General features: G+C 38.7%; 1 protein-coding gene across 3 annotated transcripts in view; it reads left to right on the top strand.

Moving 5' to 3' along the window:
* The window catches only part of dnah10 (dynein axonemal heavy chain 10), a 677,292-nt gene that overhangs the window by 67,698 nt on the left and 593,917 nt on the right, over window positions 1-15,677 (top strand). For all 3 annotated transcript variants that reach the window (XM_069933473.1, XM_069933472.1, XM_069933474.1), the window contains 3 exons: window positions 4,283-4,513; window positions 7,175-7,365; window positions 11,669-11,867. In XM_069933473.1, coding sequence (XP_069789574.1) covers window positions 4,283-4,513; window positions 7,175-7,365; window positions 11,669-11,867 — 621 coding nt within the window. The remainder of the gene's footprint in view (window positions 1-4,282; window positions 4,514-7,174; window positions 7,366-11,668; window positions 11,868-15,677) is intronic.

Genomic DNA, 15,677 nt, shown 5'->3' with positions numbered 1-15,677 from the left:
TGAAATCTTTCACAGGCATATGAGATGGTGAGCAGCTCCTTTTCATTTTGAGTGTATTGTGTCCTCACGTCTGTCATTGAGCGTGATGCATATGCAATGGGATGCCAGTCATCATATTTTTGCAGAGGAACTGCACCAAGCCCACTAAGTGATGCGTCTGATGATATCTTGACGGGTCTCGCTGGGTCGTAAAACCTCAGAACTGGTTCCTCTGTGAGCAGTTTCTTTAGTTCCCTCCATGACTTTTCATGCTCATGATTCCATTCCCATTCAATTTATTTTCTGTTAGTCTTTTCTGAGAGGTTGGATATGAATTTACCCATATAGTTGACCATTCCATTAAACCTCTGTACATCCTTTTTGCATTGTGGCCTTGGCATGTTCCCAGTGGAGGACACCTTTCTGGAATCTGGTCTGATGCCCTCACTGCCAATAATATCTCCTACAAATGTTAGTTCTCTTACCCTAAGCTAGCATTCCTCTCTATTCAGCTTCAGGTTTACTTTCCTTGTTGCTTCCATCACTTTCCTTAGTCTCTCATCACGCTCCTTTCTCGTGGTTCCCCAGACTATGATGTCATCCATTGAGGTATCAACTCCGTCCAGGTGCTCATAGATCATATGGATAGTTTTGTGATCCACTTCAGGAGCCGAGGCGATTCTGAATGGTAACTTTAGGAATCTGTATCTCCCAAATGGACTAGTGAATGTGCACAGTCTTGAACTTGCTTCATCCAATTTTAACTGCCAAAATCCTGATGATACATCTAACTTGCTGAAAAACTTCGCATTTGCAAACTGTGACATAATTTCTTCATGCATTGGAAGCTTAAAGTGTTCTCTTTTTATTGGTATATTTAGATCTCTTGGATCTAGGAAAATTCTAAGCTTTCCATTCCTTTTGTCCACAACAACGAGTGTACTAACCCACTTTGTTGGCTCATCTATCTTCTGAATCATACTCAGGCTTTTCATCCTGTCCAACTCTGCCTTTACTTGCTTTTGGTGTAAATGAACTTTTATGCATTGGTGGCACAGGATTATCCACTAACAGTGTGTTCTCCTGGAAGGCAGCCTAGACCCTGAAATAGGTCATTGTACTCTTTCATGAATTCATCATAGACTATCTCTCCTTCACTTTCTACAGCGAGGACTCTTTTTTTACCAGGTTCAGTTTCTCACAAGCAGTTAAATCTAGTATGGTCTGTACAATATAAGCATATGCTCTCTGTCCTTGTGTTTCACTTTGACCGTGCATTCTCCTTGCACTGGTATATCAGTACCTGAATATCCTGTCACCTTCACTTTAGTTCCATACATCTTTGGTCTAGGTCTAATCTTCTTAAAATCAGTCTCTGATATTACATTAATTTGTGCTCCAGTATCCAATTTAACTGAAATGTATATGTCATTCACTTTTAATCTCAACATCCAATCTCTATTTTCTTTCTCGTTTTCAGTCACAACATCAACATAGAATTCCTCTATCTCCCTTTCATCTATTGCATAGACCTTGGTTTGTTGTACTTGGTTCCTACAGCAACGGGCATAATGGTTGCTTTTGTTGCACCTATTGCATATTTTATCATATGCTGGACACTTTTTTGGTAGGTGTTCTGTACCGCATCGACGACATAGCTTTTGATTGTCCCTTTCATTTTTGTTTGCTGGTCATGCTTCTCTTTCCAATTTGGCGCTCTTTTTGTTAAATAGTTTGCTGTCCGTTCTTGCTTACTGCATTCATGTTGCAGTTAGTTTCACTGAACAGCTCTTTTGCCTGCACTTTTACAGTTTCTCTCGCCCTACAAAGTCCTGTGGATTTTTTCCAGGTCTAGATTTTGCTCTCTTAACAGTCTTTCCCTTAGACCACACATGTCAAACTCTGGCCTGCGGGCCAAATTTGGCCCGCGATATAATTATATTTGGCCCGTAAGATCATTTCAAAAATGTATTAGAGGTGGCCCGCTGGCCGCCGCGCCAGTATAGCACATGCACAGTAATACATCAAATCCCAGAATGCATTGGTGTCTGCCTGCTAATCGCCCCCACCTCCTCTGTTTACGTTGCAGGGTCTCACCGTGGACTCTGGTTTTGGGGCCTGGCCGGTGTCAGGGGAAGCCAAGGCCGCTTCCCAGCGCCCAGAACCGGAGGCCTCGGGCCTGACCTCTCCAGGACTGTTGCCCACTCCCCCTCCCTGCCGCAGGCCAATCCGCGACTCATGGTGACGGGGCCGCTGATCCGCCGAGATGCCGCCCTGCAGCGAGAGCCGATGCCCCCGCACTGTTGTTGTCCAACCCGATCGCCCGCAAACCCCGCCCTCCCGCACACAGGCCTGAGTAAGTATTATGAACTTTAATCTCAGGATAAAACGATCTTCCAATAGTTTCATGTCACAGTGATAAATATATTCCTGGTTAAAAATGGTCCTGCACCTGGATACAAGCTCATTAGGCATAAAACTTGAAAAGTGTGTCAATCAAAGGATATCTGTACCAATGGAAAAAGGGCATGGCAAATAACCCTGCTAGAGTTCATGCCCACAATCAGTCACCCATTTGATTGTTTCAGGAATCATGTTATTCTCCCACATTCTCAATAGCCCTCAGATTTTACTATTCGACAGCACACTAGCAACATTTGACAAATCCTCTATAGAGAAATATTATTTATTGAATATTTTATTTCTCATTTGTTAATGCTTCTGGAAAGAGTTTATCCAAAACTATTATTAAACATTTATTTTAATAAGAAAAAGTTTAACATTACATATGTTGAAAGAAGAGAAAACATGCAGATGTTGTTGAAAATTTTCAATAAATATTTAGTTCGGCCCTCGACTTAGTCCAAGTTTTTAATTTTGGCCCTCCGTGAATTTGAGTTTGACACCCCTGCCTTAGACTATTATTTGGAATACCACACACAAGTCTGTCTTTCATCAGCGAGTTGGTCAGTCCACCAAATTCACACATTTTGCTCCTGTTTCTCATTTCAGTCACATACTGATCAATATTTTCTTCCATTTTCTGTGCACATGTGAAAAATATGTGCCTCTCAAATGTCACATTACGTTTAGGTATGCCGTATGCCTCAAACTGTTCCATTTTTTTTTTCAATTTCATTTGTCTCCTTCAGCAGCAAATGTGAAACTATTATACACCTCCAGAGCTTCATCACCCACGACATGTAAGAAAATTGACACTTTCACTTTATCACTTTTCTCGTCTTCTCTGACTGCCACTAAATACAATCCAAAATGTTGTTTGAATCTCTTCCAATTTTTAGCCACATTACCTGTCAACTGAAATTTTGCTGGAGGATATGATCCTTCCATTTTTCTCTTTGTTAGCTTCTCTTCACTGATCAGTTGCTGACCTTAGATTTTTCCTTTTAAAGTATTTCCTTTTTATTTCCTTCATCCCACTTCTGACACCATGTTTCATCTTGTATTCATATGTGTGAGTTCTTAAACAACACATGAATGAAGGAAAAGATTCTTTACTTTAAAGTTGATTTAAACAGCCCATGAGGCATGCCATAAGGCTGGAAGCCTCCATTACAGACTGCAATCTCTTTTTCTGTGTCAGTCCCCTGCTGGCAGCCAAGTCTAATCAAATAGGAACTATAATCAAGGCCTTGCTAGCATGATCGCTATCATTACAGATAGTCTCCTAGAATAGGTGAAACTAAGATGAGAGGGCATAACTATAAAGTGAGGTGAAGAGACATGTGAGGATGTTTTTCACTCAAAAGATGGTGGGAATATGGAATGAGCTGCCAGACAAAGTACTGGAGACAGGTTTATTAGCTTTCTTTACAAACACTTGGATAAATATGTGGGTGGGAGTGGATTGAAGGAGTGTGGGTCTAATGAGGCCACATGGGACTAAACAGATGGTTATATTGTTCAGCACAGGAAAAATGGACCTGTGGACCAGTTTCCATGCTGTTGGACTATATAACTATACTCGCCACACTCATCCATACTTCTGGGTGTAATTCATGATTAAAATTTATAATATTGCTCAAATATAAGTATACGGAAAATCCAAGATGACTTAAACAACACTTGTTATTCTTTAAATGCAGTAACAAATGATGACTGATGAATATTGTGAACTTTGTTTTGATAATCTTAAAGATTGTGAGATAATTTGTATAGTGATACATGGTTATATCTTTGGGGTGGTGATTATTTTTATTCTCCTTAAAATCAAAATTGGTGTTCTGATGTCATGTAAGGATCAAATGAAAAACTACATTGTTTTATCTGAACACTTCTTTAGGGCAATGGTCCATTAGCTGAGATAGATTTCTGGCGTGAACGAAATGCTACACTCAGTGCCCTCAGTGAACAACTCAAACTGCCTGTGGTGAAGAAGATTATTGACTTTGTGGGAAAATCTGACCAAAGTTTAATCCAGAACCTAAATTTAATTGTTGCTGACCTTACCAAGTACCACGTGGAAGCTGCAGACAATGTCAGGTTCCTTTCAACACTGGAACGGCATTTTAAGGTAAAGGGAAATTGTATTCTTTGTGTATCAATTAGACACTTGAAATATCCTTCTACCAATGACTTTCTTGATAAATAAAACTGTGTTATGTCAAGAATAGTAACATTTCTTCTTGTGTGGACATGAGAGTCTCTGCTGCACAACAATTTCATTTGTTCTCCTTAGATGCTAAGAATCTGCAATAGTTATTTGCCTGGGACAGATGTTTTAGTATTGGTTGAGTTGACCTGACTGTAGCTATTCACTTCTACAAATCAACTCCCACCTCTGCCTCTGAAATCCAGTCATGGACAACCCTTGAACAAGTTAAATCCATCCTTTCAAAGATCTGAAGATCACTGTGGTTCAATTTTGATCGTCACACTATTCAGTGGATGCCATTTCACAATAAAAGAAAGAACTTCCATTGATGCAGTCTCTATCAGCTCTATATTCTGTATTTAGATCAATGTTCTTTAGAGTTAGATGAATACTATTTGAAATTCAGAAGAATAAACAATAAAGAATAAATATTGAAACGATCTTTGGATGTATGACAAGGATGTTTTTTTCCACTGGTGGGAGGATTTGAGATTAAGGAGTGGTTATTTAAAATTGTAGCGCTGCTGAACTTTTCTCACAGATGGTGAATTTCTGGAATTTACAAAGATTTTTTACAAAGTCTTCCCATTACTCCTTTCATTTATTTTACACTTGCATTCGTGCTAACAAGCATATCAAGGTGTCTGGAATGAGTCAAAATCAGTTTTACTGAAAGTGAATTTCAACAACTGAAGATATTTTCAAAGTGATGCCAACAGGTATATCAAGGGGTTTTTATTTATTTTTTTCTTTTTATATGTCATGTGTATTTGCATTGATTTGTATTATTTTTAACCATGTGTATTCTTTTATGTGGTTCTAAATTTATAAATAAAATGCTTTGGGAAACACAATTCAGTGCAGAGAAATTCTGGCCAATGGAGCTGGGAAGATGACACAAGGCAAGGAAGTACACAGCTCAAGCAGGAGATTGACGACTGTGGAAGAACAGTGAGATCTTGGAGAGCAGGTCATAAAGAAAATGAAAAAATATTTTGGATACTATTGAGGTTAAAAAAATTCTGGAACTGTGTAGCATATTGGTTAGCCCACTCCTTCAACTCTGTGTATAGTTCTGGTCCTCACATAACAGGAAGGATGCAAGGAGTGCAGAGGAACAAAGGGATCTGGGAATACAGATACATAATTTCCTGAACATGGTGTCAGAGGTAGACAGGGTTGTAAAGAAAGATTTTGGCATCTTGGAAGTATTGAGTACAGGAGTTGGGATGTTATGGTGAGGCCAAATTTGGAGTATTGTGTGCAGTTCTGGTCCACAAACTACAGGAAGGATTGAAAGAGTGAAAGATTGAAAGAGTGCAGAGAAGATTTACTAGGATGTTACTGGGTCTTCAGGAGTTGAGTTACAGGGGAAGATTAAACAGATTGGAACTTTATTCCTTGGAGTGCAGAAGAATGAGGGAAGATTTGATAGAGGTTTACAAAATTATGAGATGAATAGACAGAGTAAATGTGAATAGGCTCTTTACACTTCGATTGGGGGAGAGAGAGATACATGAGAGGGCATGGCTTTAGGGTGAAAGGTTTGGGGGAACTTCACTCAGAGAGTGGTGAGAGTTTGAAAGGAGCTGCCATCTGATGTGGTAAATGCGAGCTCACTCTTTTAAAAATAAATTGGATAGTGTAGTGTTCACACTACACGAGTGTGAAGAGCGGCCCGCACACCAAAGCCTTGAAGTCGAGACTAGTTTATTGCACTGGTCATCACACTTAAGTGGGCCCCAGGCGCTGATGTCAGGGCACTGTGTCATTGGAGTGCTGGACTGGGATTGGCAGCATCTTCCCATTGTGTGGGAGGCCACCTGGGGCATCAGCTGGTGTCACCCCCAGGTCCGTGCAGTCGCCGCGTTCATCAGGCCGCTATTATAGATACATGGATGGGAATAGTCTGGAGGGTTATGGATTGGGTGTAGGTCAGTGGGACTAATAGAATAATCTTTTGGCACAGACTAGAATCGCTGAATGGCCTGTTTTCTGTGCTGTAGTGTTCTATAGTTCTATGCACTGCAAGGGTGCAGAAAAATATTGTTAGGCCTGGAAAATTGTGGCTATTGTAAAAATTGGACAAGCTAAAGTTATTTTCTTTGAATAGGAGGAGATTGAGGAGAAATATAATTGTGTAAGATTGCAAGAGGCCTTGTTAGAGAAATTAGGAATAATCTATTTCTCTTGGCAGAATAGTCAAAACCAAAGTTAGAGATTTTAAAATAATAGGTCTAAGGATGAGAGAAGAGATGAAGAACCTGCAGGTGGTGTTCCTATACACTTGCTGCCCTTATTTCCGCAGATTGATGTTGACAGAGGTACTGCTCTTTCCTCAATTTTTGTGCACTTGGTGAATGCCTGCATGGCACAGCTTGCTTCCAGGTAGTTCAGAGATTCAAAGACTCTTCCCAACATGAAAGGTGCTCCTGTGGAAATTTGCTGGTTCTTTCTCCTTTGGGGAACATTTTTTTATTCACTAACATAGATTTTTAGGGCTGAGGGATATTCAGTTTTGTTTTCTTGTTGATATGAATTTGCCATTCATGACTCCTAAAATAAATGTCTGTTTATTAGAATTTATCACAGGGAACAAGATTTCAAATTGTCATGGATACAATCCCTTCCATGATGAATGCCTTGAGGATGGTTTGGATTATTTCTCGCCATTACAATAAGGATGAGCGAATGGTGCCCCTTATGGAACGAATTGCATGGGAGATTTCAGAGAGAGTCCATAAAGTAATCAATGTGCGGAGCATATTCAAGTATGACATCAGTTTACTTTTCAGCTTTCTACTTATTGTAGCAATATATGTCTGTACTTGTTAGTATCTGTTTGACAGCCAACTCTGCTTTGTATCAGCTCAACTGGAGTTGCTACCAGCTATGCCTTTGATTATTGATTATTCCTGCTTGCTCAGAGTTTCCATTTTTATTTTTCGTCTTCTTTTGTCCAAGCATTGATCACCTGTCCTCATATTTCCTTTGAGATTGAGTATTATTTTTTTCACTGATAATGCACCTGCAAAGAACTTAGGGATGATTTTATAACTTTAAAGGTGCTCTGCAAATGTTGGAGCCAACTGTATTTTTATTGTAGAGATGTTTTTATATGAGAATAGAAAATTTCATTCATTGGAATGCCTTCACAGAATTACTTGCAGGATTAGTTGGGTAATTAAATCTCAGCCTGTCATTTTGGTAATTTTACATCTAATTGTATATCTGCTGTGATCATCGTCATGTAGGGTCTTCTCGTCTGCTTCTTCTTAATGGGGGTGTCTCCCCATTTTTGATGCCCTGCATCAGTCTGCACATTTTTGAAAATATTTTAAAGATTGTTCTGGATATGTTAAATATATCAATACATCATCAGCAAACAAATTAATCTTATATTCATCATCTGCAATTCTTATCCCTTTAATATTATCATTTTGTCTGATTGCTTGAGCTAATGGTTTATGACCAATGCAAATAAGGCTGGTGACACTGGACAGCCTTGATGTGTTGATCATGTTAACTTGAATGACGAAGAAATTTGGCCATTCATCACTACTGTAGCAACTGGATTTTTATATAATGCCCAAACTTAAATTTTTCGAACACGTTAAATAAAAAGTTCCATTCAACTCGGTTGTTAACTCGATGCATTGATCAACGTAATCATTCTAAGAATATTATCAGAATATTATCAGAATTACCTATTCTTAATAAAACCTGCCTGATCAGCATGTACTAATTGAGGTAAATATTTGGCAAGTCTATTCGCTAATATTTTAGCTATGACCTTATAATCTACATTTAATAAAGAAATTGGCCGATATGAGGCCACATTCAACAGGTCTCCATCTTTCTTTGGTATTACTGTAATTATCGCAGTTGAACAAGATTCTGATAATGATTGTTCATCTGTTATTTGAAGTACATCCAAAAATATAGGAGATAAATCTTCATAAAACACCTTATAAAACTCAACAGTAAATCCATCGTCCCCTGGAGACTTCCCATTTGGCATCTCCTGTAAAGCTTCCTTTTGCATAAATCCTGCTTGATCAATATTTATTAATTTTGGTAAATATTTTGCCAATCTATTTGCCAAGCCTTTGGCAAGAATATTATAATCTGCATTCAGTAACGAGATGGGTTTATAAGATGGTTTCAGTGGATCCTTATCCTTTTTGGGAATCACCATAATGATTCTGGAGGAGAATGGGTTTCCATTGCCTGATCCACAACCGCCGTAAAGAGGGGGATTAAAAGATCCTTAAATTCCCTGTAGAATTCAGGGGGGAACCGTCCTCGCCTGGAAACTTGCCAGCTTGCAGTAGACCTAATGCTTCCTCTATCTCTTCTGTTGTAAATGGGGCATTCATCCCCTCTTGCTCTTCTGGACCAAAATTTGGCAGTTCCAATTTTTTTACCCCCTTGACTATATTTTATAATTGTTCATAAAACTGCTGGAAAATGTCATTAATTTCCTTCGGCTGGTTTCTCATTAATTGTTCTCGAGGCCTGTTCTGCCCTCAGCTGCCAGGCAAGAACATTATGGGCCCTTTCCCCAAGTACATAATATTTCTGCCTCGACCTTAAAATGGTCTTCTCTATTCTGTAGGTTTGGAGTGTATTATACCTGAACTTCTTATTTGATAATTCTCTGTATTTTTCCTCTGAGCCCATTCTTTGAAAATCTTTTTCTAGTTCAGTGATCTCCTGTTCCAATTGTTCCACCTCTCTCAAATATTCTCTCTTAATTGTTTTAGTATATCCAATTATTTGCCCTTCAAATATGCCTTTAAAGTGTCCCAAATGAGAAATTTATCCACAGTAGAGGTACAGTTAATCTTGCAGAACAAGTCCATTAACATTAAAACTCAGGTATTTAATTGTATTATTCATTGCCCAGGAGATCCTTCCAACATTCATGCTCCCATCGTCCCCCCTGGTCCAGTGCCCATCCAATCCTTTGTCCTTGACCCTCCAGACCAACAAATAGAGCCTACAACACACCCTGGAAAAACATCAATGACAACAATACAAAAACAACACCTTACAATGATTAACCCCTTTCCCCATACTACCTCTCCCACTAACCCATCCCCTTCTCCTAAACCACTCCTCCTTCCTCCCCTCCCCCATTCTCTAGCTCTGACGCCAAAAATTTGGCACCATCTTCCTCTACCTTATGGATCATGCTTGATGTATTCATCTTCTTCCCCTCATCCACTCCCCCACCCCAGAGCCTTTCCAGATAATCCTATTTCTCATTAACAAATTTGTTTACATAGAGAACCAATAATCCTTCCTGTTTAACTGTTATCTTAAACTTTAACTCACACATTTAACAAATAACTAAATTTCAACTTATCTATTCAACCCTTAACTACTTTAACTGTTCTCTTATAATCATCAACCCACACATTTAACAAATAACTAAATTTCAACATAATTATTCAACCCTTAACTACCTAATCTTTCCATCTCCGACCTTGACATTTTGCCTTGCATATTTTATCCAAATTTACCGAACTATCATACTTAACATATCAATATTAATCACTGAAATTACCTATATATTAACCATATGTTTATCTTTTCAATAGTTCAATATGTCTATAATGTCTTCTTTTCCATTAAATACTTTAATGTTCACTTTTTGACTCTTGTCAGTTTATTAGCATATTCCTAGGCCTCCCTAGAGTCTGTAAAAAATTCCTTCTTCCCCCAGCATCATTATTTTCAGTGTCGCTGGATGGTGAAGAGCAAATTCATATCCTTTCTGCCTGAATTAAATCCTTTCCTGCTTTTTAACAACTCTGCATTGATGTCTGGGTAAAAAAAAATATCTTTAGCCCATTAATCTCTAATGGGCTTCCCCTTTCTGTTGTGCTAACTGCTGCTGCGCGCAAAATTCTTTCCCTATCCTGGAATCTTAAAAGCTCTACCAGGATAGAGTGTGGCTTCTGACCAGGACTCGGGTGTGGGGCAGATGACCGATGCACCCTTTCTATATTATCCTGCACCTTGTATCTACCCAATGTTTTTGGGATCCAATCTTGAATGTAGGTAATCATATCCCTCCTTCTATACCCTCCCTTAAACCAACAATTTTAACATTGCTCCTTCCACTATGATTTTCCAGGGGGTCAAATTTTAGCCACATCTTCTCCCTATCCTTGGTCAGCACTTCTATCTCTGTCTCCATTGCCCTGACTTTTATCAGTTTTCCATCACCTTATCTTCCATGTTTGCCACCCTGTTTGTTAACCTACTCAGGGTCCCCTGAATTTTATTTTTGTCATTTTCAGTGGTTTTCTATGATTTTTGTCTTCTCAATCTGGGAGCTTTCTGGGTTCACTGCTCACTTCTCAGCTCCCATCACGTGACCCCCCCCCCCCCATTATAGATTTATTGATGTATAGTGGAGGCTGGTTGTTCCTGGTCCTCCTGCAGTCTACGATCATCTCCTTCATCTTGTTCACTTTGAGACTCATATGGTTACATTCACACCATATCAGCTAAGTGCTTCTACTATTTTGTCTGAACCAGAAAAATTTGTGTGCTTCATGTTCATTTCAGATACTGAAGCCCCATCTTGAGGGTTATGCCCTTATGTGGTATTTCAGATGAGGCTTTAAATTAATGCTATCCATCTTCTCGGATAGGTTTCAGGGCTCTGAGGAATAAAGCCAAGGGAGTAATTTTGGTTTCACCCAAAAACACTGAAAAAATTCATGTGATAGTTTATTTCATTGATGATTTGGGTCTGTGATGTGGATAAATTGGCCTGTGCTTTACACTACTGACAAAATTTAATAAATAAGTATTTTAGGTTGTATAAGGTTATGAAGAACACATCGTAATGCAAGCTTCTTCTTGGCTCCAGTACTCTTTTGTTCAGTCAGTGTACAGTACAGTGAATAACCTTGGGGACTCTCAGCTCTCCCTGTGGGTACAACAGTCTCAAGTACAAGAGAGCAACCAAATTAAAACTGTATTCTCTTTTCCTCTGAAGATCTATAAATAACTTTTCACCTTAATTTCAAATCTGTTGCTCATTTTACTTGGAAGGAGGAACTCACGAGCAGCAAAACAAAGTACCTTGGAAGCTATACAAACCCTTCAATTGTGGAAAGACTCCTACTTTGATGTTCGTTCTAAAATTGAAGCTTCAGGGAGAGATCAACGCTGGGAATTTGATAGAAAGAAACTGTTTGAGAAAACTGATTACATGATTGTCATCTGTCAGAATATTCATGACATTTTGCAGGTAAACAAGGACTTTAAGTTGTATTCATTACAGTATTATTTATGACAGTATTCATTAAGTAATATTCATTACAATATTACTTTTTAATGACGCTGAGTGTTTTTTAAATAAAAGGATGACAATCTTCTATGATATTACACTGAAATAGCGGGGACCATGTGTGGCCTTCTGGAAAAGTGGGACTAAAGTGCACAGGATAATGGAATCAAGATTCACTGATAAAATTAATTTAAAACCTGTTAAATTTGATGATGCCTTGGACAGGAGATTAAGGTTCATCCTCAACTTTGCCTTTTGCTGAAGTCTATGAGGCATGATGGATGGGAACAAAACTTTGCATTACATCCAAGGCCCAGTTGCTATCCTCCTTTCCTTGTGTCCTGAAGGCCAATGATGCCATTTCATTCTATTGACAATATGTTGGCTCATCAGAGCAATTGCATTCTCCCATTAATTTCCACTGTAATTTCTTCTTCACATTCCCTTCAACTCCCCCCAAGATTCAACTCCTTACTTACAACATTGTGAAAATTTACAGCTGCCAAATAACTAATAAACCACTTTTGGAATTGGGAGCAAACCAGAAGACCTGGGAAAACCCACTCTGTTACACAGAGGACATGCAAACTCCACACTGACAACACAAGAAGTCAGATTGATTCAGTATCCTAATCTTTCTCCTCCACTTGTAGGTCTATGAGATCAATCTACTGCATCCATCTTGGATGAGTGAGGTGGCCCTGTAGGTGATATTTAAAAAAAAATTGTTTTTTTATAAATATACATAGAAAGACTCTCCATTATTAAATATATATATTATATACCTGTCCACATTGAGACTCATATGGTTACACTCACACCATATCAGCTAAGTGCTTCTACTACTTTGACTGAACCAGAAAAATTTGTGTGCTTCATGTTCATTCCAGATACTGAAGCCCTAACCTAAGGGTTATGCCTCTTTCTGGTATTTCAGATGAGGCTTTAAATTGATGCCATCCATCTTTTCATTTAGATTTCAGGGCTCTGAGGAATAAAGCCAGTTTGTGTGTGTGTGTGTGTGTGTGTGGGTGTGTGTGGGTGTGTGTGGGTGTGGGTGGGTGTGGGTGGGTGTGGGTGGGTGTGTGTAGTATATATTACACACACCCACACACACACCCACCCACACCCACCCACACCCACACACACCCACACACACCCACACACACACACACACACACACACACAAATATATACAATAATAAAAATCTTTTTTAACAAAAAACAACAAAACAAACCCACCTCCCCTCCCTTTCTTAATATAAATCCACAGTGTCAGGTTTCAGATTTATGCTGATCATCAAAAATTCTATATGGAGAAGTCACTTGCATTTATAGTATTCAGCATTTATTATTATCTTTTTTATTATTGTAATTATAATTACAATTGGGCCCCTATATGATCCAAATAAGACTGCCATATCTTAATAAATGTCATATTTGTTCTTTAAGTTGTATGTAATTTTTTCCATAGGCATCTCAGCAGTCCATCGTGTTATATGTAGAGGGGAGTCGGATTTCCAAATAATTGCAATACATTTCTTAGCCATTTTAACAAATGAAATTTGGAATTTAGTTAGTTTATTGCTTAATGCAGAAGATAAAGCTCTGGTTCGTCTGTGAAGGCCACCACTGTTATCCTTGTTAATATTTCAGTAATATCCTGCCAGAAAGGTCTCACCATATAACCATATAACCACTTACAGCATAGAACAGGCCAGTTCGGCCCTACTAGTCCATGCCGTAGCAAATCCCCACCCTCCTAGTCCCACTGACCAGCACCCGGTCCATACCCCTCTAGTCCCCTCCTATCCATGTAACAATCCAGTCTTTCCTTAAATGTAACCAATGATCCCGCCTCGACCACGTCTGCTGGAAGCTCATTCCACATCCCCACCACCCTCTGCATAAAGAAATTTCCCCTCATGTTCCCCTTATAATTTTCCCCCTTCAATCTTAAACCATGTCCTCTAGCTTGAATTTCCCCCTTTCTTAATTGAAAAAGCCTATCCACATTTACTCTGTCTGTCCCTTTTAAAATCTTAAACACCTCTATCAAGTCCCCTCTCAATCTTCTACGCTCCAGAGAAAAAAGCCCCAGTCTGCACAACCTTTCCCTGTAACTCAGACCTTGAAATCCTGTCAACATTCTCGTGAACCTTCTCTGCACTCTCTCTATTTTGTTTATATCTTTCCTATAATTTGGTGACCAAAACTGTACACAGTACTCCAAATTTGGCCTCACCAATACCTTCACACACAACCACATAGCATGTAAAAACGTTCCTATTTCTATCCCACACCCAAAGCATATTTCTGATATTTCAGATTTTGATTTATGCAACTCCTGTGGTGTGAGATATAATTGGTGTAGAAAATTATGTTGCACTAATCTGTATCTTGCATTTATAATTGATATCATGCTATCCAAACATCAATTAGACCAACATTTTTCCATTATTGCAACACCCAGATCCAACTCCCACCTCTCTCTCTCGATCTCTGTACACCTGGTTTTGCACTTTCATTCTGGAGAACATAGTACATCTTAATTATAAATTTAGGTGTATTCCCTAGCCAAATTGTTTGTCCCATTTCACTAATTTCAAGTGGGTCCAAACTTGGCCCCATTTCTATCTTAGGAAGAATCTTGCCTGGAGAAAACAAAAGAAAGTCCCATTAGCTACTCTGTATTTATTTCTGAATTGTTCAAAAGATGAGATCCCTCCATATCATACCATGAATTACATATTTTGTTACCTAGATTCATAGGCAACATTTTTACATAATGGTGTTCTTAATGATATACCTGATTTTTTTTCCCAATACATTCATTTATTTCTTGCCATATCCTATTCATATGTATTAATATAAGGTTATCTGACTCTTTTTGCTAGTAACTTAACATTCCACAAAAATAAAGTCCTTCACTGTTTCTTCTTACATTGAATTCAATCCCATTTGGATCCAAGAAGGGGGACTCTTTCTTCTTCAAATAAGAATGATAAAATTCTTGCTGTGCTGATGAATAGTATTTTTTAAAGTCATGAAGTCTAAATCAATTTCCTGACTGATGAAGGGCAGTGTGCCTTCTTCACCATCCTGTCTGCTTGTGTTTCACTTTGGTTTGAAATGTAGAAATTACAGCACTTTTTTTTTCATTGTTTCCCCCATTTCAGGACACCATAATGTTTGGGACATTTGGTTTCACAGGTGTTTGTAATTACATAGATATCTTTAATTGCTTCACTGGTGCATGTAGAAGAGAACTTGGCTTACTCCTAAACTTTTGATCACCTTTGGAGTCTGGAGATGCTATTTTTCAAAACAAGGACCAGAGTTGTGCTAATTAAAGTCAAAGGAGCTATTATGAGGCTGAAAAACCAGAATAAAACAGTAAGAGACATCGCCCAAAATCATATACTTTTGTGGATATGTCAATGGCTACTGTCAACAGAAATACAGAAGTTACACTATAAGATGCAAACTGCAAGGTAGCCACAGAAACAGGATGGCCAGATTACAATTTGCCAAGATTACAATTTAAATGCCTGCAGAATGTTGAAAAAAAAGGTCTTGTGGACAAATCAGACTAAGATGAACCTGTATCAGAGTAACGGCAAGAGCAAAGTGTGGAGGCGAAAAGGAACTGCCCAAGATTCAGAGCATACTACCTTATCAGTGGGGGTGTTATGGCCTGGACATGTATGGCTGCCAAAAGTACTGGCACATCTTTATTGTTGATGTAACTGCTGATGAAAATGAATTCTG

Source organism: Narcine bancroftii, chromosome 4 (genome assembly GCF_036971445.1).
Source record: "Narcine bancroftii isolate sNarBan1 chromosome 4, sNarBan1.hap1, whole genome shotgun sequence".
NCBI classification, from domain to species: Eukaryota; Metazoa; Chordata; class Chondrichthyes; order Torpediniformes; family Narcinidae; genus Narcine; species Narcine bancroftii.
Note: the sequence above shows the minus strand (reverse complement) of the source record. Positions and strands in the feature narration are given on the sequence as shown.